General features: G+C 48.4%; 1 protein-coding gene across 10 annotated transcripts in view; it reads right to left on the bottom strand.

Annotated features, from left to right (window-relative positions):
- Positions 1–27,824, bottom strand: part of FLNB (filamin B) — a 136,272-nt gene that overhangs the window by 43,494 nt on the left and 64,954 nt on the right. For all 10 annotated transcript variants that reach the window (XM_036430718.2, XM_036430717.2, XM_036430715.2 and 7 more), the window contains exons 5-20: positions 24,804–24,922; positions 23,633–23,710; positions 22,235–22,397; positions 20,495–20,692; positions 17,815–17,952; positions 15,898–16,024; positions 14,593–14,729; positions 12,436–12,629; positions 11,351–11,464; positions 10,371–10,514; positions 9,989–10,112; positions 9,513–9,673; positions 8,444–8,534; positions 8,044–8,213; positions 3,670–3,787; positions 1,065–1,327 (exon numbers count right to left, since the gene is read on the bottom strand). In XM_036430718.2, the coding sequence (XP_036286611.1) occupies positions 1,065–1,327; positions 3,670–3,787; positions 8,044–8,213; positions 8,444–8,534; positions 9,513–9,673; positions 9,989–10,112; positions 10,371–10,514; positions 11,351–11,464; positions 12,436–12,629; positions 14,593–14,729; positions 15,898–16,024; positions 17,815–17,952; positions 20,495–20,692; positions 22,235–22,397; positions 23,633–23,710; positions 24,804–24,922 (2,339 nt within the window). The remainder of the gene's footprint in view (positions 1–1,064; positions 1,328–3,669; positions 3,788–8,043; positions 8,214–8,443; positions 8,535–9,512; positions 9,674–9,988; positions 10,113–10,370; positions 10,515–11,350; positions 11,465–12,435; positions 12,630–14,592; positions 14,730–15,897; positions 16,025–17,814; positions 17,953–20,494; positions 20,693–22,234; positions 22,398–23,632; positions 23,711–24,803; positions 24,923–27,824) is intronic.

Below are 27,824 nucleotides of genomic sequence, written 5' to 3' on the forward strand. Positions count from 1 at the left end.
TTCCGGGCCTCCCCACCTTCTGGACCCCCCCACCTTCCAGTCCTCCCCACCTTCTGGATCTCCCACCTTCCAGGTCCCCCCACCTTCTGGGCCTCCCCACCTTCCAGATGGGGATGGGGCATGTAAAGTGGGATGGAGAGTCCCTCAGCCTGACCTGCACCTCTCGTAATTCAGGACCCCTCTGGGGATGTCTGACTGCCAGTTTAGGGCTAAAACCGGCAGTCGGACATCCCTCTTGCATTCTGGGACCGCTGGCTCCTAAATGCTGGCCTGCCTGATCACCCCTAACTGCTTGCCTGCCTGCCTCATTGCCCTAACCACTCCGCATGCCTGTCTGATCCACACTAACCACTCATCTGCCTGCCTGATCGCCCCTAACCACCTCTGCCTTGGCCCCTGCCACTACGGCTTTGTCCGGAAGGTTGTTTGGCTGTCCCATCTAATTAGCATATTACTCTTTTATTATTACAGCATCTATCAGAGAGTCTACTGTGTGCTGGGCGCCGGGCAGAGGCCTCCACATTCACATCTCCCCTACCTGACAGGCTCCCTTTGAAGCCAGTACCAGTATTACACTGACAAGTGAAGGAACAGCTCGGCCGGCATGGCTCCATGGTTGAGTGTCAGCCTAGGAACCAAGAGGTCCCTGATTTGATTTCTGGTCAGGGCATATGCCCAGGCTGCAGGCTCAATCCCCAGTAGGGAGTGGTACAGGAGGCAGCTGATTGAGGATGTTTCTCTCATCATTGTTTTTTCTATCCCTCGTCCTTCCTCTCTCTCTCTCTTTCTCAAATCAATAAACACATTTTAAAAACAAAGTTTAACAAATGAAGGAGCTGAACTCGGGGAAGGGGAGGCCCTCACAGCCAGACAGTGAGAGGAGGTGCAGGGAGGGGCCCAGCTGCGCGCAGGACCCTGTACGCCGGCCTGCAGGAGAGGGGACGGCAGTCAGCCACGGAGAACTGACTATCACCACGGTAGGCTTTCGCCTAGGTGTTTGCCAGGATCAGAGGGGGTGTGTTAGACAGCGGGCGGCATGGTGCCCAACAAGAACAGAAGCTGACCTTGGTGGGATCAGGCGGCAGCAAGGCCTCCACCGTGTAGGGGCTCCCCAGCACGGGGTGCCCGTCGTAGGTCACGTCGACGGCGTAGAGCCCCTCCTCCCGCGGGATGAACTTGGCCGTGCTGCTCTCCCGGCCGGGCACCGGCGCCACCAGGCACGGCACCACCTTCCTCGAGGGGCTCAGGATCGTCACGTCCAGCTTGCCTTGGCCTCCCGCCCCTCGGGTGTCAATGGCGAACTCCTGGTCCTTCCCAACTTCCACTCCTGGAAAAGGCAAGCCAATTAACTATTCAGGAACGATGATTCATACTGACAGTGACAGCTGTCCTTCACCGGACGCATTCCGTACACCAGGCCTTGGGACAGCACATCACCTCCTTCCGCTCCAACCACAGCCCTGTGGAGTGCTGGCTACTAACCAAGGGCTCTCACCGGTGGGGAAACTGAGGCCCGGGAAGGTGGAGTCCTTGGTCGGGGGGGGGGGGGGGGCGTACCCAGCAGATCACAAAGCTGGAGCCCAAACCTGAGTGTACTTGACTCCACACCCTACTTTGCTGGCCGGCACTGTCTCCTCTCCTCTACTCACTTTCGGTGTTCGCTTTGTATCAAAACATTTCCATAACCAGTGTTTTATTTACTAATTCTTGGCAGCAGATTTAATCCTACAGCCAAGAAGGCAAAAGTCACGGAGCTGGTATTTGAAAGGTCTTTGCACAGCAGGCCGCATTCGACAAAAACAGGGGAAGGACTTCGAACCAAAACAAAAACCCTGGGAACTTGAACAGAGTGTGGGGCCTCCCCCCGCCCCGCCCCAGGAAATCCTGACTCTTAGCAGCACGGGGCCTGCCTCGACGAGCACTGAGCAACCTCAGCAAGGTGGCCTCGGAGCCCCAGTCCCAAAGGACTTTCCTAACCGGCACTGAGGGTTACCGGGTCTGGAGTGGAAGCCCTCGGTGTCTCGGAGAAAGCGACGAGAGGACACATGAAAGGTTCCACGGTGGTCATCCCTATGCTCAGAGCTGGCTGCCGCCTCCAGGGACAGAGCAGGCATCAAGCTCGATTCAGGGCCCTGGAGTGAGAGCTGGCCTCATTCACAACACGAGTGTTTGGGTGACAGGCCAAGGAAGGCGCTCACGGGTGGCCCCACTGAGACCCGATAGGACCCTCACGGCGGGGACAAGAGGCCTCTCTGTCCTGGGGTTCGCATGGAGCCTCCCACGCACCTGAGCGTGTGGCCCCGCAGGGCAGCCAGCCTGCACCTCCTGGTGCGAATGCTCGCCAAGGAGCGTTGCTGACGGAAGGCAGGCCGAAGACACTGGGGTGAGCAACGTGAGGTGTTTTTTTTTTAATGTTTTTTTTTTCTTTATTGATTAAGGTATCACATATGTATCCTTATCTCCCATTGCCCTCACCTCACCCCACTCCGGTTCATGCCCTCACCCCCCTGGTGTCTGTGTCCATTGGTTAGGCTTCTATGTGTGCATACAAGTCCTTTGACTGATCTCTCCCTCTTCCCCCACCCTCCCCTGCCTTCCCTCTGAGGTTTGAGCATTGGATCGATGCTTCTCTGTCTCTGGATCTGTTTTTGTGCATCAGTTTATATGTTGTTCATTATAATCCACAAATGAGTGAGATCATGTGTCGCTTATCTTTCTCTGACTGGCTTATTTCGCTTAGTGTAATGGAGAGCAACATAACTCTAATGCAAAATAAACACGGCCACTGGCAGATACCCACACACAGATGCAAATACTCATGCACAGATGCAGAGAGAGGGTCTGGGAGGGCAGAAAACGAGCCGATAACTTTGGTTAACCCTAGGGAGGGAAGAGGGAATGGCTAAAGTGGAATTTACTTCTAGTTTTGATTTTTTTTTAGATGAAAAAAAACCCCAACAGTATATGTATTTCTTGGTAAAAAAAAAAATAATAATTTTATAATCAAATGCTAAACTTCTGAAGCTGAGTGGTAAGTACATCAGTGTTCATATTATACTATTCTCTTTTCTCTGTTTGAAATTTTCACTAATGAACTTTTTTCTTAATTGAAACGAAATGCAATGAGCTTGTAGTAATACGATACCGAACAAGCTAAGGGAATAGCGGGAGAAGGGGGGCAGTTGGGATGGTTTGTGTGGTCGTTATGGCTTCTGAGTGCCAGGGAGCTGGCTCTGGTGCTCGACGCCCGACCCTCCAGTGGATGCCGTGGCCAAGGAGAGCTGGCACCGAGATGCTCGCCAGAAAGCAACGTGCCCGACTGCTTTGTAATGAGAGCATTCCAGTGTGGTGCCAGCTGAGGGCTGGCACTGAGTTCCTGTGCCAGGGACTGAATTATTAGCTCAATATTCCCTTGAGTGTTCCAGATCACCTCCACACATACCCCTTACCCACCCCCTCCCCTCCCCCCCTGGCTCCACTGCACAAATAAGAAATGGGGCTCGGTGAGCTCAAGCTGCAAGTTAGTTCCCAATGCACGGCCCTAATTCCAAAGCAAGTCTGTCCCACTACGGTCTCTTCAGGCAGAAATCACTCCGTCTTTGGAAGGGAATCTAGCTGGCAGCCCGAGTGCTGGTCTTCCATGCCCCGCCCCTCCATTCATACACTCACTGTTTTCCAGGCCGTTAATCTTGATCTTGCTCAGGTCCAGAGGGGCGGCCACGCCCACAGAGAAAGGGCTTTTGGGGATGGGGTCGCCGCCATAGGTAACCAGGACCTGCATGCTCCCCTGGAACGAGAGAAACCGAGTACACCGTTAGGTCCGAACATACTAACTTGGTGCTTACACCTGCCCCCTGGACCTTTCGTCCTCCCAGAGGCACGGAGTTTGACGCCAGTGGGTACAGAAAGCATCGCAGACATATTTCGCTAAGTTCCTGGCCCCACAGGAAGAACCTCAGGGAAGGCAGATAAAATATGAGCAACAACAACAGGGAAAACTCCAGGAGCACACTGTGCTCTGTGCTTTTAGGCATTTCCTGGATTCAGCCTGGAGCACCATCCTAAGGGGTAACTCCCTCTGTCACCCTATTTCTTCCAGAAAAGGAAACTTGGGCTCAGAGAGGTAGTCACTTCCCCCGAGTCACCCTCCTGGGAAGCGTGAGCTGGGCCTCACACCCATGGCACCCAAACCCGTATCCCAGCAGCTCTGCCACTCACCCCCCCCCTCACCCCCACCCACCCTCGTTTCTGGGGGAAGCAGGGGGCCTTAGCTTCCTCTCCCTACTGCCCCACCCTCCACACCAAGGCTCATGAGAGCCCACTGCTGTCTCAGTTGATGAAGATCCCCCTAACCTCAAAGGGGCAAGGAGGGGGGAGAAGGGCAGAGAGAGGAGCCCCGCCCTGGGAGTGCAGAGCAGAGCTCCCTGGAATTCAGCCCCTGCTGAAAGCTGTTGCTGAGCAAGTGTTAAAAGGGTGTGGCTTCTGGCCTGCATATATTTTCTCACGTTCCCTTTATAATAACAAAGTGGGGGGAAAGCCAAGGAAAAAAAATCAGCTGTATCACTGAAGAAGAGAGGATTGATTTTCCAGGATTTGTTTGCTCTGCACACAAAACCAACCGGCCCCCCGCCTCCAGGGTGTATACATTTCATGGTAAAATGTTCACAGGCCAGATTCAACAGAGCAGGGACGGGCTAACTTCGGCCACCACAGCAGACCCGACACGCCAGCCCATTCCCCACACACCAGCTCATCCGGGGCTTTAATGTGCCCAACGCCCCGACCTCCCTCCGGGAGGGCCAGGCCTCGCAGCCGACCCAGGGATCTGGAATCCTTCTCCACCGCGCACTGCACGCATGCAGCCGCCTCTCTGGAGGCAAAGGAGAGAGGGAAAACCCTCCACCAGCGAAGCCTCCCCATCCCACAAGACAGTGATCGGCAAACTGAGGCTCGGGAGCCACGTGTGGCTCTTTGGCCTCTTGAGTTTTTAGCAAAGGCCAGCTTAGCAGTACCCTAATGTTCCTACCTATATAGTTTAAGTTTAAAAAATTTGGCTCTCAAAAGAAATTTCAACTGTTGATATTTGGCTCTGTGGACTGAGTTTGCCAACTAATGAGTTTGCCGACCACTGCCATAAGAGAAGGGACGTTCTCATTACCCGTCATTAAAAAAAAAAACTCCGATGGGAAGCTAACTCTCCTTAAGTAACCTAACGGGGGAAGAAAGCTTAGTTACACTGCGATGGTCTGCAGCCTCTGAAGGTCTGCTGGGCCCCAGCCTGTGCTCTGAGGTGAGGGACGCCTGAGCTGTGACCACTGGGGCATTTCACAAAGACTTCCTCTCGGAATGGGGGACAGTTTTACTCACTCCTACATGCTTCTGAGACCCTAATCTTACTCTGCAAACACACGCACACACACACACACACACACACACCAAGACCGGGACCTGAGAGCTCAGATGTCCACAGGACGGGAGCCACCTCTGGGGCCCCCAGCCACCAGCAGTCACAATCCTCCAGGGGAAGGACTGTTACCAGTGCATTGCGTAACTTCCCTTCCATGAAACCAAGCCTTGTCCGACCTTCGGGAGGTCCTCAAGCCCCAGCCTCAGTCCACTCCTCCGAGGCAAAAAGAGCTCTGCCCACTATCTTCCGACAAAACTATAGGATCAGCCGGGTCATCCCTGGCCCCCGGCAGGCAGGGGAGCGCGTCCACCTGTGGCTCGGGGACCCTGCAGAGGACAGCAGCAGCCTGTGGGTACGCGGAAGCACAGAGCCAGCCATCAGTGAGGCCGTGCTCCTCACACCACGGCCTGCATTCCGAGGGCAGAGCGCTCACGCATCCGTCTCTCCACACACACCAGACAGCTGCACTGCTGGGAAGTTCCAGCCTGTTGTTCCCTAAAACCACCTCAGTGTGCCTGTGGGTGTCAGCACCTCTGCACAGGCACAGGTTTCCGGCCTGCACAGGCCTCTTAACTATATCCCAGAGAAGAGCTCAAAAGGTACACTCCTTTAACCCAACCCTACGCTGTTAGGTGCTCTTCAGAACACAGAGGGCAAAGGGGAAAGGGGCGTGCTGGCCCCACTCTCTAGCGGATTACAAAGTTCTTAAGTGTCTCTGAGCTGAGGCTTCACCCACTGGGCTATACCCCATGGAGTGCTCACAGCACCAGGCCTGTGCTCGGGGCTGTGGAGGAAAGAAGGAATTCATTTATCTATTATCCTATTCCAGGAGGAGAGATTTGGTCTGTTTTCTATGGAGACATATGCAGGATTGTAAACTGCCCGAATGGCGAAACAGAAAACCCCACTCTAAACCGCGAAGGACCCGAGAGGCACCATGAGCTTTTCCCACCAGAGGGAGTGACTAACCAGGGCATCGCCAGGCTCCTAGGATGTAGGATGGGCAGCATTTGGACAAAAAGCCCCAAGGGGCCAATGAGCACACAGATCTCCTTCCCACCTGCTGCTATCAGAGCACTGGATGGCCCTGACCTTGGTGACTGGAGTAAGGACCTTCCCACTCGAGCCTCATATCCAATGCAACGGAATAGGACATGGCTCAGACCTCCACCTCAACCTCAAGAGGCAGCGGGGTCAGCCAGGGCAATGGTACTAAAATCCCTCCTGGGATGCAGGTCAAAACCTAAGCCTGTCCTATCTCTGCAGCTGACTTTTTAGCAGCACAGCGGGAACACACAAAGCTACGTAGGTCCAGGGCAAAGCAAGCGTCTAAAATGCTGTTGGAAGAATCTATGACCTTATGATCTGATCAGTGTGCATGTCCATGCGTTCTGGTGCCTTCCCCAGAGGAAGGCGGAGTGCTGGCAAGAAAGATGACATGAAGCTAGTGCCCCTGGAGGCGAGGCCCTCAGCAGCCCTCAAGAGCATCCACAGGAAGATAGTCACCTACTGAGCACTGAGCAGCCTGATGACAAAAGGGTAATGTCTTCATTTTACCACTACGAATAATGAACCCCTCATTAAAGTAAAAGTAATAATAATAATAATAATAATAATAATAAACCGACAGGAAGAAGCACATCTGGAGATAAGAAGCCACACTGGTAATGTGCCACACAAGCCTGCCCCAGAGAAACCCCGTTAGAGTCAGGGACATTCTCCCAGTGAAGACCCCTTCTCTAGGGAAACGGTGCCCTCGATGAAGGAACCTCCACCTTCGCTCGCCCTCACTGTGCCCTCCCTCTTCCCCACGCCCGGCCCGGTCCCTGAGTGAGGCTGCAGGAAGCACGCCCGGCTTCTCCTGCAAACGGACTCCTCAGCCGGGGCTCTGCTCTCCAAGCACGAAGGCGTCTCGGAGGTTTGGGATGCCCGTTTAGAACACTCTGCATGAGCACTAACATCTGGGCTTTTCTGCAGGGACTCCTGGCTCCCCAGACTCCAGAGGTTGGACATGAAGAAAAACAACTCTAAACAAATAAACATTAACTTGTACAGCGGGGTACTTTTTTAGGCTCGGATTGCCTAAAATAATCAGACAAAACCCGCTGGAGGGTAAAATCCTGTCTGTGTTCCTACATTTCATAAAAGGGGGCAATCTGGGGCCCTAAAGAGCATTTCAAGCCTGAAAGGCCTAAAGGCTGGCCACCGGCTCTTTGAGGAGAGGCTCTGAGAAAGGCCCCACTATAACACCTTGTAAAGAGGGTAAACTAAGCTTAAAGGGCAGGAAGAAAAAACAAAGGCGTGACAACTCTCTCTCTGAGCCATCAATCCAAGACTAAAAGGCAGCTGTGCAGATGGGAAGACTGTGTATAAAAGAAGTAGATTATTAGGTCCTGAATTTCATGAGCATTTCTCTGCTAAAACCCAGAGGTAGAGACTGGGGTGAGGAGAGATGGGCTGGCTTCCGGCTTACTCTTGGGGATCCTTCAGGCCCTCCTGATAGATCCGATCAGGTTCAGAACAAAAGGCATGATGAGGGAACACAGATTACACCTTCGGCGTCCAAAGTGGCCCAGCACCGCACGGAGGGGACAGGGGCCTGGAAGGGCCTGCGGACAAGGGGATGGGAGCCCTACCTGCTGGTTGGGTGTGTATTTCACAGTGTGGGAGTAGTCATAATTATCGATGATGTCCAAATCCTTCACCGCGTCGCCGGGGAGGGGACTGCTGAACTGCACGTTCAGTGGGGCTTTGCCGGCCCCTTTGGTGTAGACAGTGAAGTGGGTTGGCTTCCCGTTTTCCACGCCTGGAAAGATACACCGTGAGGTGAGGAGACAGGCCTGGCTGAGCGGTTTCGCTTTTAGAACCTGTCTGACAGGTTCATCAGCACCTGCTCTACAGAGGCAGCCAGAGCCAGAGCTCGCTGCTGACCTGGATCCCAGCCTCGGGTCCCACAGGCCCCACACCGAGCACTGAGCATGCCCTCTGACGGGCCTGCAGAGCCTCCAGAGTGGCCTTGCACACACGCCTCCTTACCTGCTTTGCTGAGGCCCGGGCCTTCCGCCTTCACCTTGCTGGCATCGTGGGAAGGTTCCACTTTGACTCTGAAGGGGCTGGCAGGGATTTCCTGCAGCAGAGACACTGCCTCAGTAGGAAAGCCCCCGAAGCAAAGGCCAGCACTTAGCCTCTGCCCCAGAGGAAGGAATCCTCGGCACAACTCTGATGCGAGCGGTGGCGAGCACGCTTGTTTCCACAAGTTAAACCCCCTCATTCTAGCATCAGGTAAGGGCGGTAATCCATCACTTAGGATGCCTTGATCCCCGACATCACAGGCTTTCACCCATTTTCTTCACAGCCAAAGGAAGGTTTCCCACAAACTAATCTGGAAACCCAGAGCCTTTAACACCAATGGCTGAGTACAATAGTTAGGATGCAAAAAATACCAATGAAAATAAGACCAAAAGTGGCAATAATACATGGGGTCGGAGGGAGGGAAATGTACTCTTTGGGCAGCGGAGAATGCAAGGAATTGATCAGAAGTAGAATGGTTATAATTCTTCAAAAAGAATGTCACAGACTGTCAAAATAAAGGCAGAACAGGTTAAGGGGATGAGGCCAACTCAAGACCAACCCCTTCAAAAACAGAAACAGAACTTCCCTCGGAGGTCCCCATTTCTATGCAAGGTTAATTTGAATTACAGGTTCCATTCTTCCCCATGTAGGTGTTGCTTATCCTACCTTCAGGGTCATTCATAAACTGGAACTTTATCTGAAACTTCAGAGCTTCTTCTCTCTATAAAAGTTTCAAGGCTGAGGCCAAAGTCATGGCTTCAAAGAGGTCACAGTAGAACTCAATTACATTTCAAACAGAAAGTTGATGGAAGTTTATAACAAACCAATTTCCTTCCAGAGCCCTGCTTTGGACTACACTGACTACACTGCCTCACTTTCGTTAGAAAGAGGTAAAACTTTAGTTCTGTTTCCCCCACCCCACCCCCCCATTCTTGGTTTTAATGAACCAAAGAGAAAAACTATGGGGCGGAGTTCTGAAGACACCTTCCCAATGCGCACAGATGGCCAGAGAGAACCCAGGCCCCCCACACACCTGAGATGCAAAGAGAACTTTGATTGTGTATCGCCCGGCGGCAGGAGGCACATATTTGACTGTAAACGTGTCGTTAGCGTTGTGAATAATGTCAAAATCCACGTCTTCCTCATCCTCACTCAACACCCGGGCATCACATTTAATGCCAACGCTGACATCACCTAGAACAGACCAGCTCATTAGCACCAGCTTACAAGAAATAGCATGTCCCAAGCAATCACTTCCAGCTCGGAAGAACGCCCCAAAATACGTAACTGGCAAGAAACACGAGAAAGGGATTGTGGTAAGCCAGGGGTTGGGAGAAAGGATGGAGGATTAGCAAAGATATAGCCAAGGAACTGACACAGAGACTCATTAGTTACCTATTCCAGGTGGACTACTTTCTGGTTCAAAGTTCACTGCCCTGGTACCATTATAAAAAGAATTTAATTCCCCAAGGATTAGCAATCACTGCATTGGGTGAAGCCCCCTCTCACCTTCTCCAGCCTCAGTACAGTCCACTGTGAAGTGAGTAGGCTCATTTGCCTTCAGTCCACTTCTCTCCACGCCTGGCCCAAACACTTTGACCTTCTGGGGATGGCTACCCTGCCCAATGTGGACCTAGGAGACACAGAGAAAGTTATAACCACGTCTTCCTCCACCTGGACTCAGGAAAACACTGTTAGCTAACATTGTTAGAGACAGTCCTTTTGGGCAATCTAGAGCACTCTGCCTTCAGGGCACTCCATCTTTCAAGGCCACGAAGGATGATGGGTTCTTCCCAGGAATCGCCTTGGCCATCCAGCATGGATGGAGTCCAGACCTGCCACGGGACTGAGCTTTTCCTTACCAAGGCCAGGATTCCGCCTCACAACCTACCCGGTAGGGGCTGTGAGGGATGTTCACTCCTCCCCAGACCACGGCAATGGTGTGCTTGATGGGTTTAACTGGGGTGTAGGAGCAGGCGTACGTGCCGTCCATCCGACTCTTCATCTGGATGTCAATGGGTTGGCCTTCTCCATCCTGCAAAAAGAGCAGGGGCTAAGAGCAGAACTGGCCCTCAACTGTCTTCAACAAACAGAGCCACCGGAGCCTCCCAAGACAGACACATCACCACGCACACGTGCAATAAAACCACAGGGAAAGGCTTGCCACTTCTCACATTACAGTGGCTGTGACCACAGGTGAGAAACACTAATGCATTTATTCCTTTTTAATTGAGAGCAAATGGCCAAAAGAGAAAACCATCACCACTCAATGCTTAATTTCAATGCCTGCATTGAAATCCTTTGACCACATTCAATTAAATTAACTTGTTTAATAAATCCTTGTTTGCAAACCTCTCATCATGGCCTCTCATCAGGTACACCAAGACATTTACAGGGAAATCTGAAACAATCAAGCCTTGTTCCCACAGAATAAACATCATAAAAATAAGAAAAGCAGCCTGCTCCCCTAGCCGGTTTGGTTCAGTAGCGTGTTGACCTGAAGACTGAAGGGTTTCAGGTTTGATTCTGGTCAAGGGCATCCGCCCGAGTTGTGGGCTTGATCCCCAGTAGGGGATGTGCAAGAGGCAGCCGATCAATGGTTCTCTCTCATCATTGACGTTTCTATCTCTATCTCCCTCTCCCTTCCTCTCTGAAATCAATAAAAATATATTTTAAAAAAGCAGAAAAGCACCCTGCTTTACATGTTGGAACCCCATTTTCTTCACACATAATCTGTGAGGTTAAGCATTCTTATTGTTCCCACTGTGTAGATAAGGAAACTGAGGATCAGATGAACTGAGCAACTTACCATTGCTCTGTGGGATCTTGTCACCTGACAATTACCTGCACAGGTGACCTTTGGAAACGTACCTGAGCAAATATCTTTAAGGGAGCTTTGCCAGCATTCTGAGGGTTCACGGTGAACTCGGCCAGGTTGTTGACAATGCACCCAGATTTCTCCAAACCTGGCCCGTACGCTTGGACCTGGGGCAAAAGGTCAATAATGATTGTCTTTCAGTGCAATGAATGCCCCAACTAAATCCCTGTGTGAAGACTGGTGACCAGGGGCCACCAGCTTTACAGCACCTACATAACAGGATGGCTAGTGGAAGGAAAATGCTAAAGTAAGTTCTAACTTAAAAACGAAAAACCGTACCATTAACGCCTCATGAAAGAGAAAATTCTTTACCAGGCCCCAAAATAGGCTGGGCTCCTTGCCTTATTCTGAGCCGACATGGAGAACTTCTAGTAACTGGACCAGGGACGTCCAGCCATGCCCGATTCCAATGCTACTCTTTGCTACAAACAATGTTCTAAATGTGTGCAGCCCCCAGAGAACAAAGGACCAGCAGGCAGCCTGTGGACAGCTGCCCATGTGGGCAGACAGCAGCATACAGGGGTCGGCGGGCCTCCTCCTGTCGGCCAGGCTGGCTCAGACTTGATGCTTATCAGTCTGCAAAGGGTGTGAGGAAAACCCTTGTAAACACTGAAAATACAGCTCTAATTTAAGAGAAGGGAGCTGGGGAGGGGAAAAAAAACAACACACACACCATTATCCATGGAACATCTTGAAATAATAACCTCAAAAAGTGGCAAGACTGAAATATGATGCTCCAGGTTGCAAGGAAACAGCTTCCTATGGGGCCCCCTGCAGGGGCCATGCACTGGTCTAAGGGCTGTCTCTGGGCATGTCAGTTACCACAGTGAAGCATCCCAGAAACTCTAGGAAGCAGACACCCCTGTCATTCTCACTTTATAGAGGGAGATACCAAGAGTCAGAGGTAAGTTTCTTGCCCAACATTAGAAAAATACTCAGTGGTACCCATGCAGGCCCGTTTCCCTCCTAAACTCGAAAAGACTCCTCGCTGCCATCTTTTAACACTCTGCCTGAGGCATCTCTCTGGCACCAGGGAGGGTCCCAGAAGCCAGAAACAAAACAAAACAAGCTGATTCACCAGATCGGGGTTAGAGTCTCCTGAGGCCGGGTGGATGAAGGCCATGTACGGACTGTCCTTGATGTCCTCGTCGTCACACATGATGTGGACAGCGTACTCGCCGGGCTCCTTGGGCCAGTACTTGACGTCGCACGATCCATCATTCTGGTCGTCATACTCAATCTTCGCCTGGGAGGGGCCTTCAATGGCAAACCCTGGGGAGAGTGGGGGGATGGGTGGGGGGCCCTCTGGTTACATGGGGAAAAGGACCTAGTTTATGTTACTATCAGCTCCCTCCCTCTGCCTGCCTACAAGCCAAGCGTTGCCCAGAAGATGGAAACCTGTGTGTGTCCCTTTCTCACAAAACCAAGCCTACTGAGTGTTCACTAGAGAGGAAGAATTGGATTTTATGGGGGTTTTGGGGGTTTTTTTGTTTTGTTTTTTGTATCCTCTAACAATAAGGCCAACCAGCAAACCTTTGCTGGCAATATGGAAACGTACCCAAAGCCTTAAACCAATGCCCACCCTTTCCCCTACCAAATCCGCGTGTGGGCTTTTATCTGAAGGAAATAACCAAGGATGTGTGCAAACAGATAAGCACTGTTTGTATAGTAAAACCCTGGAAATAACTGGAGAGCCCAATAAGGTATAACCATGCAATGGAATCCCATGGGAGTCATGGAAAATCGAGATATGTTCTATATTTATCTGAAGCAGGAAGATAAAAGGACTTCCCCCAGATATTTTTTTGTGGCAGATACATATTTGTATGTGTAGGCTCAGAAAAAAGTCTAAAAGGATACGCCAAAAGGCTTAACAGTATCTCTCGTCTACAAGGATATACTGAAATATTTAGTTTCTCTCTAGAAGGAAAAATTTAATGTGATTTCTTATTTTCCCCTTTTTGCTTATTTTTAGTGCCTGAAATATAGGTCATCAAACTACGACCACTAGGCCATACCTAACCACTGCCTGCTTTTGTAAATAAGGTTTTACTGAAACAGCCATACTACTCCTTCGCTTGTGTATTTTCTACTCCTGCTTTCATGCCACAACAGCAGAGTCGAATAGGTGTGAGAGAGAATATGGCCCACAACGCTAAAATATTTGCTAGCTGATCCTTTGAAGAGAGATGAATGTTGACCATCGATCTAAAAATGATCATATATACATCAGGTGTGTATTTAAAATACATTCCGTTATGTTCCAAAGAATATTTACTCCCTAAATTTCTGATTTCAAAAAAAGTTAATTCATTCATCTAAACTAAGGAGCAATCAACAGTATTAGTTGAGTGCCTACAACAGCCACAGAAAGCCTTTAGTGCAAACATGTTAAATTCACGGCCCACGGGCCACACACAACCCACAGTGAATATTTGTGCGGCCCAGCCAATATCACAATACGTAAGAAACATTTTAATAAAAATTTTGTAACTTAATTTTTACAATATCCTGTTATACATGATTAATAACGAACTACAACGTTCGCTAATGACCGATTACTGTAATCATGTTGCATTCATTTCCCTTACGCGCCTTACATGCAGGCACATCATTTCTCTCCACAAATATGGCAGCAACTATTTTAGTAGCTGCTTGCCACAACATTAGGCGTGGACTTTTTTGGTGTGCACAACAGGAAACATTTTGTTTTTGGAGAATAACAAAAAAAGGTTTATTTGTTAGTTTATTTGCACTACGCTTATTAATTTGTGCAGTTATTCAGTGTCTGGCAAGTTAATGTTCAATAAAAAAATTAGTTTTTATTAATGTTAAAAATATTTTTTATGTTAACGATTACTCATTTCTTTCAGCCCTTTGTATTCAGCATGACTCTATCGAAATAAGTCTACGTTTCTATGAAAACTGAAGCTTTTGTTTTTTTGTGGCCCATATAAACTTTAACCTTGTTTATTTGTTCCATGTTAGCCTTTGAATTTGACATGCTTGCTCTCGTGGAAGAATGAATGAATGAAGCAGAGAGCAACCTGAAGGGCAGGTGGAAAATGGGAACTGCAATTCCACAGCAGTGTGCAGAGGAGCCTCTCATGGTGAAGAGACCAGGAGGTTAAGGGTAGTGAGGCTCAGGAGGCCCCAACTCTCGGCCTAAAACCGGGCCCAAGCACGCCTACAATCTCAGCCTTACAGAAGCTGCTGGTCAGCTGCATGCACTTACCCAGAGACCCCACTTCAGCGCCAATGGACTCCACCACGAAGTCTGCCGACCGCCCCACAATCCCACCATGGAGGCCAGGGCCCCACGCGCGGACTTTCTGCATGCCTGCTTCAGGGCCAACTTGAACTTCAAAGGGGCTAAAAGGAAAGGAGAAGAAGCATTAAATAGTGCAGAAGGGGCTAACTATGGCCATAAGCTACTTACGCCTATTCTTTCCACTTGCTGGATCCTCTGACCTGCAGTTCCAGTCTCCAGCCAAGCCCTTCCTCCACACAGGGCCCCCTCAGCCATTGTTAGGTCACCAATATAAGGTGCTGCCTCAAGGCACTGGGGTGGCCACTGGGCTGGTGCTCAAGCCACACAGCCTTGCACTGTCTTTCTGGTCATTTACCATTTGTGTGCAGGGCTCATGAGACTATAATAAAAAACTAGGTTGGCCGAAACAGGTTTGGCTCAGTGGATAGAGCATCGGGCCTGCAGACTAAAAGGTCCCAGGTTCGATTCTGGTTAAGGGCATGTATCTTGGTTGCGGGCACTCCCCAGTAGGGGGTGTGCAAGAGGCGGCTGATTGATGATTCTCTCTCATCGATGTTTCTAACTCTCTATCCCTCTCTCTAAAAAAAAAAATCAATAAAATATATTTAAAAAAAACAAAACTAGGTTGAACAGGTGTTAGCTCAACATTAATGAGCGCGCTTTAACTTTTTGCAGGAAGTAAAAAATAAAATAAAATAAAAGTAGTTTGCTTAGATTTTCAGAACCCTATAACATGCCCAGATAGTCCTCAAGGTAAACTGAATTTATTCAGAGTTTAAAGTCGCCCCCAGAAGAGCTGGAAAATACGTAAACACAGGGCGGGCGTCCTGCACGCCCACACGGCAGAGCTGCGGACTGCCCCCTGGATTCCTGCCTGCGCTCACGTAGAGGACGTTAATGTGAACAACAGCAGATTTCACCCCGTGGCATTCCTGAACAGAGGCGTGCATTGAGAGAAAGAGAACCCCGGCTTATGTAAGGGTATGCAGACACACAGTCCATTTGCTCTCTATTACTGCTCCTTCTGGCTTCCCCGCCTCCCGCTGCCCCCAAACCGCCAGCATTCGATTTAAAGCAAGGCAGCTGAAACCACAGCGACTTTCTGCTGCTTTTGAGAACAGGCCAAATGTCTGCGAACTGCCAGGAAGAGGGAAGAAAAAAAAATGTTTGCAACAAAGCAGATCTCTTTCCCTCCTGCAGCTCAGGAAGCCACCACGGTGAGCCTGCCCTGGGCCCAGCACCTCCAGAGGAGTCGAAACAGAGGCTCACCTCTTTGGAATGTGGTGTCCCCCCCATGTGACGGCAATGCTGTACTTCCCCGGGGTGCTGGGGTAATACTCGAACGCATAGACGCCATCCAGAAAGCCTTTCTGCTTCACCAGCTCCTCCAGGCCCTCTGTGGGAAGAAAGCACACTGCCTTTCCCATGCCATCCGAGGCTCAGAACGAGAACCCCAAAGACAAGGACGGGAAGACAGACATAGCCACAAACATGGTCACAGAGAAAAGCTAAGTGGGCCACCTCAGAGAGTGGGACCCCTAAAACCCTGAGAGATTCATCCAGAGCTAAAAATGGGCCCCTTTCTGCTTCCGATTGTGGGGAACTGGAAGGTTTCAGCTAGCTGGCTTTAGTGGGCTCTCTCAGCCACGAGGGGGCTATGTGGCCTGACCCTCCAGGGACTGTGCAAAGATAAACCTAGTTGGCATCTCAATTTTTCCTCAATAATTCTACCCATTTCAGCTCCCCCTCCCCCCAAACTGGGGAGGGAATGGATGAGTATTTGGCATGAGTTCCGGGTTCGTGTCCTGGCAATGTCTTTTTCAACTGAAGCCGGACCGTGAAAGTGAGAAGGCTCTTAGGCGCTATCTACAAGAAGACAGCTTTTAGATGCTCCACCACAGACTCCAGAGCAAGCCATCAGGCAGGAACTTGTTTTATGTGGAGCCTTGAGGTTTGGCCGGGAAAGACATTCAGTCAAGTGAGAATCTAAGGTCAGGAAAAAACACACACGCCTCCTTGGCTCCTGTAGCAACAAGCCAGGAGGGAGGGCAGCCCCAGAGCAGCGTGGCTGTAGGTGTGAGCAGTCTAGATCCTTGGCTGCCCTTAAGGCTCAGCCTGCCCCACAGCTTGGTGCTCCAAGGACAGATATTAACTTTCTGGAACTCAGAACGCCCCTGCCCAGCCTGTTGGGAAACACAGAGGGGAAGCACAGTCCTATACTAGGAAGCCCAAGACCCCACAAGTCAAGGGCTTCTGCACCTGCAACTAGAAATGCTGAGATGCTTATCCATTCCAGGGGAAAACTTGAGGATGGTCCTCACCCCCATCCTCACATCTACTGTCTCCCTTCCCCAAACAGGGAGCAAGAATGAGGTGCAGGGTACAACCCACCTCTCCATGGATGGCATTTGTTTACCAGGAAACTTCACCTTAGAGTCCCCTTCTATACGCACTGATCATAGTAATTAGGTGCCTGACATAATTTCATAGTCTATAAAGTGCAACCTATAGTGGAAAAATCACTGGCTTTGGAAACTGTGCTTGAATTCCAGCTCAGAAGCCTACAAGCTGTGGGACCTTGGGCAAGATCCTTCCTCTGTAACCCTAAGTTTCTGCAAATAAAAAATGGGCCCCCAGTCCTGGCTCGTTTGGCTCAGTGGATAGAGCGTCAGCCTGAGGACTAAAGGGTCCAGTCAAGAGCACATGCCTGGGTTGTGGGCTTGATCTCCAGTAAGGAACATGCAGGAGGCAGCCAAACAATGATTCTCTCTCAAGAGAGATGTTTCTCTCTCTTTCTCTCTCCTTATCCCTTCCTCTCTGAAATCAATTATAAATATATATATATATATATATATATATATATATATATATATTTATTTTTTATTTTTTATTTTTTTAAATAGGCCCCTTCAGGTTGCTGTCCCAAAGACAGCATTTCCCAAAACTCATTGCATCACTGCTCCTTCTACTCCCAGAAGCCTTAATACAATGTGAGTCTGCAGGACCACCACTGTCCCTGCCTGCAACCAGGGCAGACATTACAAATCTATCGCTGCTTCCTTGCCTATGGAACCCAGGTAGCCTCAAGCCTTCGACACAGATCTCTGGGATAAGTTAATCAGAACTGGCCAGGCTACGAACCTGGCCGAAATCACACCTGAGCGGAGGGAAGAAAGGAGCACTTACTAGGACCCTTCACAGTTACGGCAAGCTCCCCGCTTCCAGCAGCTTTGGTGTCCACTTTGAAGTCTGCCGTCTCCCGGATGCGGACGCCTTTGGGCTGCAGGCCTCGGCCGCTGGCCCGGCAGGCGTTTGGATTGCAGGCTGCAAGCACAATTTCGACATCAATTCAACCTTTCATTCTTTAGTCGGAGTTGAGCAAGCCAAGGTAACTTGGAGCCACCCGCCAAGAAAATATTTGCTCTGCACAAAGAGTATGTGGCCGTTGCTGAGACCAGGAGTCCCGCGGAGGGAGCGCACCGGGCAGCAAATGAGGACACAACATCACTTTGTCCCCCCACGCTGCAGAGGGACTGGAGAGCGTTCCTTTGGCGAAGAATGCCGGAGGGCACAGGGTGGATTCCCTGGGCTCCTGGTACCGGCTGAATCCTGGCATGTATCTGCCCCCCTCAGTGGTGAAGCAGAGTTAAGACCTAGTGCTGGACACTGTTCAAACCTCATTGCTACACTCAAGGGCCCACTAATTGGGAAGACTGGGCTTCTTCAAGTCAACTTGAAAAATGTAGCGCTTGAAAACATCTGACCGGGCTCCAAAGTTTGGGTCAGTCACTTCTATGAGTCTAAACAGTGTCGTTTTCTCCATTTAGAGCCAGGAGATAGCTCGAAAGGAAGCCAGTGAACCTTCCGCTGGCCAAGGCAGACGGCCATTGCAGTGCCTTCTGTCTCCGGTCCTAGGAAGGTGGGCGGCTGTGAGGGCAATGACTAGCGACGAACACCCCTCTCAACACAGTTTCTAGATCTGGTTAAAAAGGCTAAATTTGTAAATATAAAAATTCAGGGCAAAGGTAGCTTCTAACATCCCTTACATGAGGTACACAAAACTACTGCTCCATGGAACCATCAGAAAGTTGATAAAAAGACTTTTCTGTACCCCAAGAATGCTTTGTCAACATGGGCAACTTTCCCATTATGTATAGAAATGAGAGATTAATGGGTAAAATGTCATGTTGTTTATTAAGTGACTTTTCCTTCCTAAATCTGATACTGCGTATTTGACAGCTTTCTATACACTATGGTCTCCAACCCCAGAGGAGGAGACTTTAATTTACTTCATAGAAGGAAGGCATTTCTCCTCTGGCCCCTCCTCTCTGCAATGTCCTCATTGGCTATTTGGCCAACAACTGCTTTCCTCAGATACATATACACACTCTTGGGGTGAGAGATGATTTTAGGTGGTTCATGGATGAATGTGAGTTTATGGCAGCACTTTGTCGCAAGTAACACTGGTTTTTCACTATGAAAATGATGTCGGCTTCTTTTTCATATAAAATCATCTACGTGGAAGAAGGACTAGTACATCAAGAGAAGAGCTCTAATAAGTAAATACTACTCAGCACAAGGCATGGAGACCCGTGCCAGGAATGAAAAGGGCAATCCACGAGAGAGAGGAGGTCAGGAAACACTACTGGAACTAGGATAGCCATTCAAATGCTTGCATGATGTCAAAGAGTTTTGTTAATGAATACTAGTATGTTGGGGGTTTTCCATGTGTCAAGGGGAGGAGGAAAGTTGGTCATAACAGGAATAAGTCACAGGACTTCCCTTGGAGGGTTTAAATGTGTCTTTATAAAAAATAAAAATAAAGAATACTCATGGAAATTCTGTACATGGGCAATGGTCTCCATAACAAAAGGGTGACTACTTAGTTCATATAAACACTAAACAGAGCTGAAGACGTGGAAGGAAACTGCCAGATTCTCCTCCGTGGTGAAATGTTTAAATGTAATCAGAGGGCAGGCTTGGGGCCTGGCTGGACACGCGGTGAGAACGACTGAACTGTCATTTCCTGAGGCCACCAGCAGCATGGGCCCGCTGACATTTGCAGGCAGCACCAAGCCCTGGCACCGGAGCCCCACCCAACCAGCCCTTACCAAGCAAGGTGCCTCGGGCCCAGGGCTCTCAGCTAGGAAGCCAACAGCTTCGGGGTCCAGGCAGCCCAGAGGCAGGAGTCAGAGGAGGAAGCCAGGCCTGCAGGCACAGATGCAGGACAGAACAGGAAAAGGCAAGTATTGATTAGAAAAGGCAGCAGAGATAGGGGTGGGGAGAGGGGGAGGAAGAGCAACAAGGAAAAGGACAGAGTCTATTAGGAAAACACCTGCTTCCCCTGCAGAGGGAGCTCAGCAGCGTGGTGAAGGGGTCGACAGAGACCTGGGTTCTACTCCTCCTGTTGCCTAGCCCTTACTCACCGATACCTTATGTCATCTAAGTCTCAGGGTCTCCATCTGCCCACTGGGGATACTAAAGGCACCTGGAACACACAGGCTGGTGTGACAATTAGATGTAGTTGTGCCAAGAGCCTGGCAGCCAGTTAAGGCCAAACAGTGGGGACTTGGTGCTATTGCTGCTAACTTCAGCCTCAGGCACCAACCCCTGTGCGGTCTCCGTCCTGCACTTCTCAGCGAAGAATGACTCTCCTGGACAAGTGTTTTGGGGAGGATTAAATGAGTTAATGCAAGTAAAGCACTGAAGTCACTTTGTGGTTCATGGAAAGATAGTAGTATCTTCTGGACAAAGTAAGCCACTTGCCACGGAAAGGGGACAGAGGAGTTCAGTGGCCATTCTCCCGGCCTAGGGGGCCCAGCCATGTGCACAGACAGCACACCTGGCCAGCCACCCCAGCACTCACCTTCCCCAACCTGTACAACGAAGGGACTCTTGGGAATGGTGTCCCCAGCAAAGGTGACCTTGACCACGTGAGGGCCAGGATGCATCGGTTTGTACACACATCGGTACACCTGGTTTCCTTTGTCTTCCACGAGCAGCTCCACGGTGTTCTTCCCCTGGGGATCTTCCACCTCAACCCCAATGTCACCCACGCCGGCACCTGGGATAGAGCGAACATTCCATGAGCCCAAGTCATCTTCTTGGGAAGCTCAGTGCTGGTGAGTGTAAAAGCAGATACAAAAGGCAAATGGTCCAGCCAGGGTGTCTCAGTGGTTGAGTGTCAACCTATGAACCAGGAGGTCACTGGTTCGATTCCCAGTCAGGGCACATGCTTGGGTTGCGGGCTTGATTTTCCAGTAGAGGGCGTGCAGGATGCAGCCAATCAATGAATCTCTCATCATTGCTGTTTCTCTCTCTCTCTCTCTCTGAAATCAACAAAAATATATATTTTTAAGTCTGTCTGTCTGTCTATCTACCTATCTATCTATCTATCTATCTATCTATCTATCTATCTATCTATATAAAAGCCTAAGTGACCACCTGATCCACTGACTGGCCGGTAGATATGATGCACACTGACCACCAGGGGGCAGATGCTCAATGCATGAGCTGCAGAATGACAGCAACTTTGCCGGGTCACCTCTCGCATTCGGGGACCCCTAGGGGGATGTCGGACTGCTGGTTTTGGCCTGATCCTGACAGGCCAGGCCAATGGATCCCACCTGCCAGAGGGACCCCACTCACTCCACAAGACACCCTTTGAGTCTCGGCGCTGCCCCAGGTGGGGCCAGCTGGGGAGGGACCATGGGAGGTTGGCTTTGGGGCATGTCTGGTCTCTCTTGCCCTGCCAGCTACCTCATAATTAATTTCCTTTCAATGTGCATGCATCTGTACACTAGGCCTCTAGTAAATAAATAAATGAGTAGAAAAAATGCAAATGAAGAAAACAGAGACACTCAGAAGGGCCACACCAAGACATTGACATTCTGCCACAGGGAAGAAGGGTGATGGCTGAAGGTTCCTTTTCTCCCATTCTATTTTGTAAATTTCCTACCCTGAAAAAAAAGAAGCCAATTTCAAGAACTGTCTTATTCATCCCTCCCCACTCAATCCACACAGGATCTTGCATAGAATCATCTAGCAGATGATTCTTCAAACTTAGTTTCTTTAGAAGAAAGGCTGGTTTTGAAAAATATAAAAATATAACCAATACATTTGAAACAGAGAGCAGACTGAAGGTCGCCAGAGGGATTGGGGCCTGGCTGAAAAGGGTGAAGGGGTTAAGAAGTACAAATTGGTAGTTACAGCATAGTCACAGGAATGTAAATTACAGCACAGGGAATATAGTCAATAATATTGTAATAACTATGTATATGGGGCCAAGTAGATACTTGAAATATTGAGGTGACCACTTTGTAAAAAGTATATAATTACCTAATCACTATTCTCTACACCTGAAACTAACACATAATAATAACGAATATAAACTGTAATTGAAAACCTGTTTAAAAAAAAGAAAAAAATTAAAAATAAATAAATGTAGAAGGGTATGGGGGCAGGAAGGGCGATGGATTGAAAAAAGTTGTTTTTGTTGTTGATCATTCAACTTAAAAGGCAAAGGTCAAGCACTCCCGAGCTTTAGGTTCCTGAGGACTATCTCTGGCTTTTCAAGAAAGCCTGGTCCACGGAAGAGGGCACTCACCTGCTGTGTAGATGTCAAAGTAGGTGGGCTTATTGGCGATGTTCCCAGCAGCTTCCAAACCAGGGCCTTTTGCGGTGACTTTACTGGCATCTCCCTGGGCCTTGTCGACATTCACTTCAAACGGGCTCTTAGAGATATGCTGTCCCGCAAAGAGGACCGTGACCTACAAGTGACAGAGATGATATACACCCACTTCTCCCTGCCCAGGGAGACCAGCAGAAAAGGCCCCGTGCTTTGTGACCTTCTCCTCCACCCTCCTGATTACCCACACAGAAGTGGCTGGACCAGGAGCCCTGCGAGTGGCCTGAATGGGACTCCCACTTGACTCCGTCAGCCATATGGCAGGCCTGGGATTGCTGACCTTCAGCAAACTCAAAACGCCTACGTCTGATGTTCAGCCTCTCCAGTGGGATATGAACAAATACTAGTCTCTAGACATTGAGCCCTTTGGCAACACTGAAGAAGGCCACTGTTCCCCAGAATACAACATACAGTTCCAGGATTTCAAACCCAGAGACAACGTATTTTTCAACGGACCAAGATCATTCCTAGACACATGGATTTGGGGAAAAGTACAGAATTCCATCTAAAACTTGAGCCATCTCTTAAATTGGTTGCGGGGGAAGGGGATGGGAAGGGAAGGGGAGAGTGATTGGGTTAGGTTTCATAGAAAGTGAATAAATTAATGATATCATAAATGCTCTCTTCGAGATTCATGATGTTCTAAAGGTATAATTCTATATGGCCACAGTTCCAGGTGAATTCACTAAAGCCCAAGGTGGTGAGTATGGTCTATATCTGTTGCATGGTACACAGGGAAAGGCCTATATGTGCTGTTGAAGGCTTTCTTCCAACAAAAGGTAGACTTCCAGCTCAGTCCAGTCTCTGCAAGACTTCCTTGTTCCCCATCCCATAAGCCAACTAGACACCAACTCAAACAGAATTCAAAATGTTGCTGAGACAAAGGGCCTGGGGGCTGGATGCCCATCAATTCTCCAGGTGCATGAGTGGGCCACTGGCTTCCGAGACAGTCCACTGGCCTTCTCCATGCCGACAGAGGCTCCACAACACCTCGAGGGGGACTTAAGGCAGCATTCCAGACAAAGCCCAGGGCTGAGCATCTATACTCCAAACATGTAGCGACAACCATTGTTACCTGGACAGCTAGAAAAATCTATGACATTACAAAAACCTAGTGGAATCCAACCAATCAAAATTATTAGCTAACATCTCAACTCTGATGCGTGGGGATCCCAAATTTTCTACAATGAGCCCGCGTACTTTTATATAATCAGGAAGGAAAATCAGAAGTTAACTTCAGAAAACCCCTTCCTTCCGCACATATCGAAGCAAGCCCAGGAGAGGAGTCCAAGCAACAGCCACGACACCTCATCTTACTTTGTGCAGCCCGGTGACCTTGGGCAGATACTCCACGGAGTAGGTCTTGTTCTTGTCGCTAGCGGGGGTCACTTGTGCCTAGGATGGAAGATGAGTGACAGTTAGAGAAAGCACCAGGTGTGAGTAAAAGGATGCTGCGCCAGCCCATCTCCTGCTGCGAGCTGGCGGGTCAGGCACCTGTCCCGGCTATTTCCTGCCCCACTCTTCCTGCGGGACACCCCAGGGGAGGAAGAGCCTGAAGTTACAGAAACAAATCAGGTAGCGCAGAGGTTTAACCACGTCAGGACTCTCTACTGACTCAGAGCTGAGACGCTCTAACTGAGAGAGACTATAAAGCAAGTAACTTAAACCTTCATTGGCCATGTAGTAATTAAGCGTTTATGAAATGCTGGGCCCAGTGTTAGGTGCCCAAACTAAAACAAATCAGGCAGAATTCCTGACGCAGTGGGAGAAATGGACAGTATGCCAGTAAACTCATAATTTTAGATAGTACATAGCAATAGGAATATATAGTCTTAAGAAGATACGTAGACAAAAGGAACAGTATGTGCAAAGGCTCTGAAGGAAGAATCAAAGGCTGGTCACAGTGAGAAGAGAGTAGGACATCAGTATTGCTACTGTACTGTATCTTATCAGTACTGTATTGTTTTTCTGCTCATTAGTATTTTGGCCATTAGTATCTAAAACTTCAACTTGCCCTGCTGGTATAGCTCAATGGTTGAGCATCAACCCATGAACCAGGAGGTCATGGTTCAACTCCCCAGTTAGGGAACATGCCCAAGTTCCAGGCTCGAACCCTAGTAGGGAGTATGCAGAAGGCAGCCAATCAATGATTTTCTAAAATCATTGATGTTTCTACCTATCTGCCTCCTTCCTTCCTCTCTCTGAAATCAATAAAAACTTATTTTTTTAAAAAAAAATCAACTAACAAGGACTTTGCTAAATTCAAAGTATCCTTTATTTTATTAAACACTGTGTCCTTGGGTATCAGTTTATATTAATCTTCAAGGTACAGCCCTTGGGAAAGTTACTTTAACCACAGTAAGCCTCAGGATCCTTTGGTCAAGAACAGTGTTTGTTGTAAACTTCAGTGGGGAAAATGGAGGCCCAGCCCCTGGCCCTTGACAAGGTCCCTGGATGCTGACCGGGGAGGCAGCATCCTCCAACATACCTCCTCTTTGTTCCCTTCTGGGTCCTCGACAAACACCATCAGGTCTCCTTGCCCGGCGCTGATGGTGTCCACCGTGAACTTGGCCGGCTGCTTCACCATGTTTCCAGTGGGCTCGATTCCTGCCAAAGGTTTGCACACGCACATTACAATCCAACCAGGCCCTGACACAGGCCATCCCCCACTGGGTTTCCTTCAGGAAACAGAGAGATGGGACTCAGTCCTGGAGCCGCCACATGGGAGATACTAGTCAGGATGAACTGCCGTGTCAAGAATAATCCAATTAGGTTCCAATCCCTAATTTTGTCCTTGTTAGTTAAGCAACAACCGATTCTGAAATATTCAGAGCAATTCAGCCAGAAATCAATACAATTATCAAAATGACGTGTAATTAGCAGTAGAGCTGGCATTGAGAGAGGTGGCGTGGGGATGTGGGGGAGAGGCGGTTTGGGAGAACAGCTCATTTTTCATTAAAGACCATTTTGTATTATTTAAAACATTTAAAAATTGCATTCAATTATTTTTTAATTAAACGTTTTATTTTGAGACGATTGAGCAAGTTAATTTGAGACAGATTCACATGCTGGCATAAGAAATAATATCCTTTATCCACTTCCCACAATGGTTACACAGTCAAAATACAGATCATTTCCATTCCCACAGGATCCCTCCGGTTGCCCTTTTATAGCCACACCCACCCCCCTCCCATCTCATCGCCTCCTACCCCAACAACCACGAATCTATACTCCATCTCTAATTTTGTCATTTCCAGAATATCGGAATCATACGCTATGCAACATTTTAAAATTGTCTTTTTCCACTTAGCATGATTCTCTGTAGATTCATCCAGGTTGTTGCCTGTAAATTATTTGTTTGTTCTTTTCATTGATGAGTAATATTCCCTGATATGAATGGACCAGAGTTTGCATAACCATTTACCCACCGAAGGCCATCTGGGTTGTTTCCAGTTGTCTATGACTGATAACGCTGCCTTAAACATTTGAGTATAGGTTTGTGTGAACATGTTTTCATTTCCCGGGAATAAATGTCAAGGAATGCAACTCCTGAGTCATACGGTAATTGCCTGTTCAGTTCCTTAGGAAAAAAACTGCCAAACTGTGTTCCAGAGTGGCTGGACCATTTTACATCCCCACCAGCAATGTATTCATGATCCGGATCCAGTTTCTCTGCATCCTTGCCAGCATTTGCTGTTATCACTACTTTCTACTTTAGCCATTTAATAGATCATAGTGGTTTCAATATGCGTTTCTCTCCCTAGCAAGTTTGGTTCAGTGAATAGGCATCAGCCCACGGACCAAGTTCGATCCTGATCAAGGGCACGTGCCCGGGTTGTGGGCTCAATCCCCAGTAGGGGGCGTGCAGGAGGCAGCCAATCAATGATTCTGTTGATGATGTTTCTATCTCTCCCTCTTCCTCTCTGAAATCAGTAAAAATATATATTTTTAAAAATCAATGGAAAATATTCTCTTGCACTTCTATATTTCTATGCACTTCTCTACAGCAGCAATTTTCAACCTGCATGCCACAAGAATTTTTATTGTAAAACATGCTATACCTGACTATTTATTTGGTCAAGGTCACTGACCTCTTTTCCCTTAGACGGTCAAATTTAAAAATGACAGTAGCAGTCCTGGCCAGCTGCTCAGTTGGTTGGAGTGGTGTCCCATATACCAAAAGGTTGTGAGTTCAATTCCTGGTCAGGGCAGGAAGGACTTTTTCCTCCATTATTCTTCTTTCTCAAAATAGCTTTCTCTGTTTTTTCATATACATTTTGAAATAATAACCTTTTCTATGTCTATAAAAAAAAAAAAAGTCTTGCTGGGATTTTAATAGCAATTCTGTTAAACCTATATGACAATCTGGGAAGAACTGACATCTTTACTCTAACTTCCTCAACCCATGGAAGCAGTCTGTATGTCTCTCCATTTATTTAGGTCTTATTTGATTTATTCATTACTCTTTAATGTTGTTTTCAGCATGTAAATCCTATACATGTTTTATTGCATTTGCACTTATTTCTCAATTTTTTTGAGCAAATGCAAATGATATGCTATTTTCAACTTTGGGGTTCTTTTGTTACTTCTAGTGGACAAGTACAATGGATATTTGGATGCTGATCTCATAGCCTAAGATATTGCTGAACTTATTTAAGGAGAGTTTCTTTGGGGGTTTTAACAATTTTTTTGAAAGTATTTTCTTGTGGCCTATCATGTCACCTGCAAGTAAGTTTTATGTCTTACTTTCTGATATGTGTCTTTTTTTCTTTCTTTCTTCTCTTCCTTGCTGTATTAGCTAAAACTTGCACCCTGCGATTGAATAGCAGAGGTGCGAGTGGGCATCCTTGCCTTATTCTCGATCTTAGGGAACACACCCAGGCTTTCACCGTATTATACTAATGACTGTAGGTGTTTTGTGGTAGCTACTCTGTATCAAATTAAGGAAGTTCTCTATCCCTCTTTTTCTGAGTTCTTATCATGGATGGCTGTTGAATTCTGTCAAATGCATTTCTGTATCAATTGACACGGTCACGTGACTTTTCTCCTCTAGCCTGTTAATATAGATTATGTTGACTGATTGGCTAACAGCATGCCGGCCTTGCACCCCTTGAATAAACTCGGCTTGGTCATGATGAATAATTATTTTCATATATTGCAAAATTCTATTTGCTAATATTTTGTCACAAAGGACTTTTACAACTTTATTTGTGAGAGGTATTGGCTTGTAGTTTTCTTTTTCTGGCATGGCCTTTGTCTGGTTAGAGCAATACTAGCTTCATAAAATGAATTGGAAGTGTCCCCTCCTCATATTTCCGTAAGAGATTGAGCAGAATTGATGTTAATTCTTCCTCCAGTGAAATCTTCTGAGCCTGGAGATTTCTTTTCCAAGAGCTTTTAAATTACAGATTTGATTTCTTTAATAGTTATAGAACCACTCAGGCTACCTACTTCATTTGGTTGGGTGTTGGTAGCCTGTGGTTCTTGAGCGAAGTTTATTATAGTTACC

The sequence above is a fragment of the Pipistrellus kuhlii genome, unplaced genomic scaffold (assembly GCF_014108245.1).
Source record: "Pipistrellus kuhlii isolate mPipKuh1 unplaced genomic scaffold, mPipKuh1.p scaffold_m20_p_11, whole genome shotgun sequence".
Lineage (NCBI taxonomy): Eukaryota > Metazoa > Chordata > Mammalia > Chiroptera > Vespertilionidae > Pipistrellus > Pipistrellus kuhlii.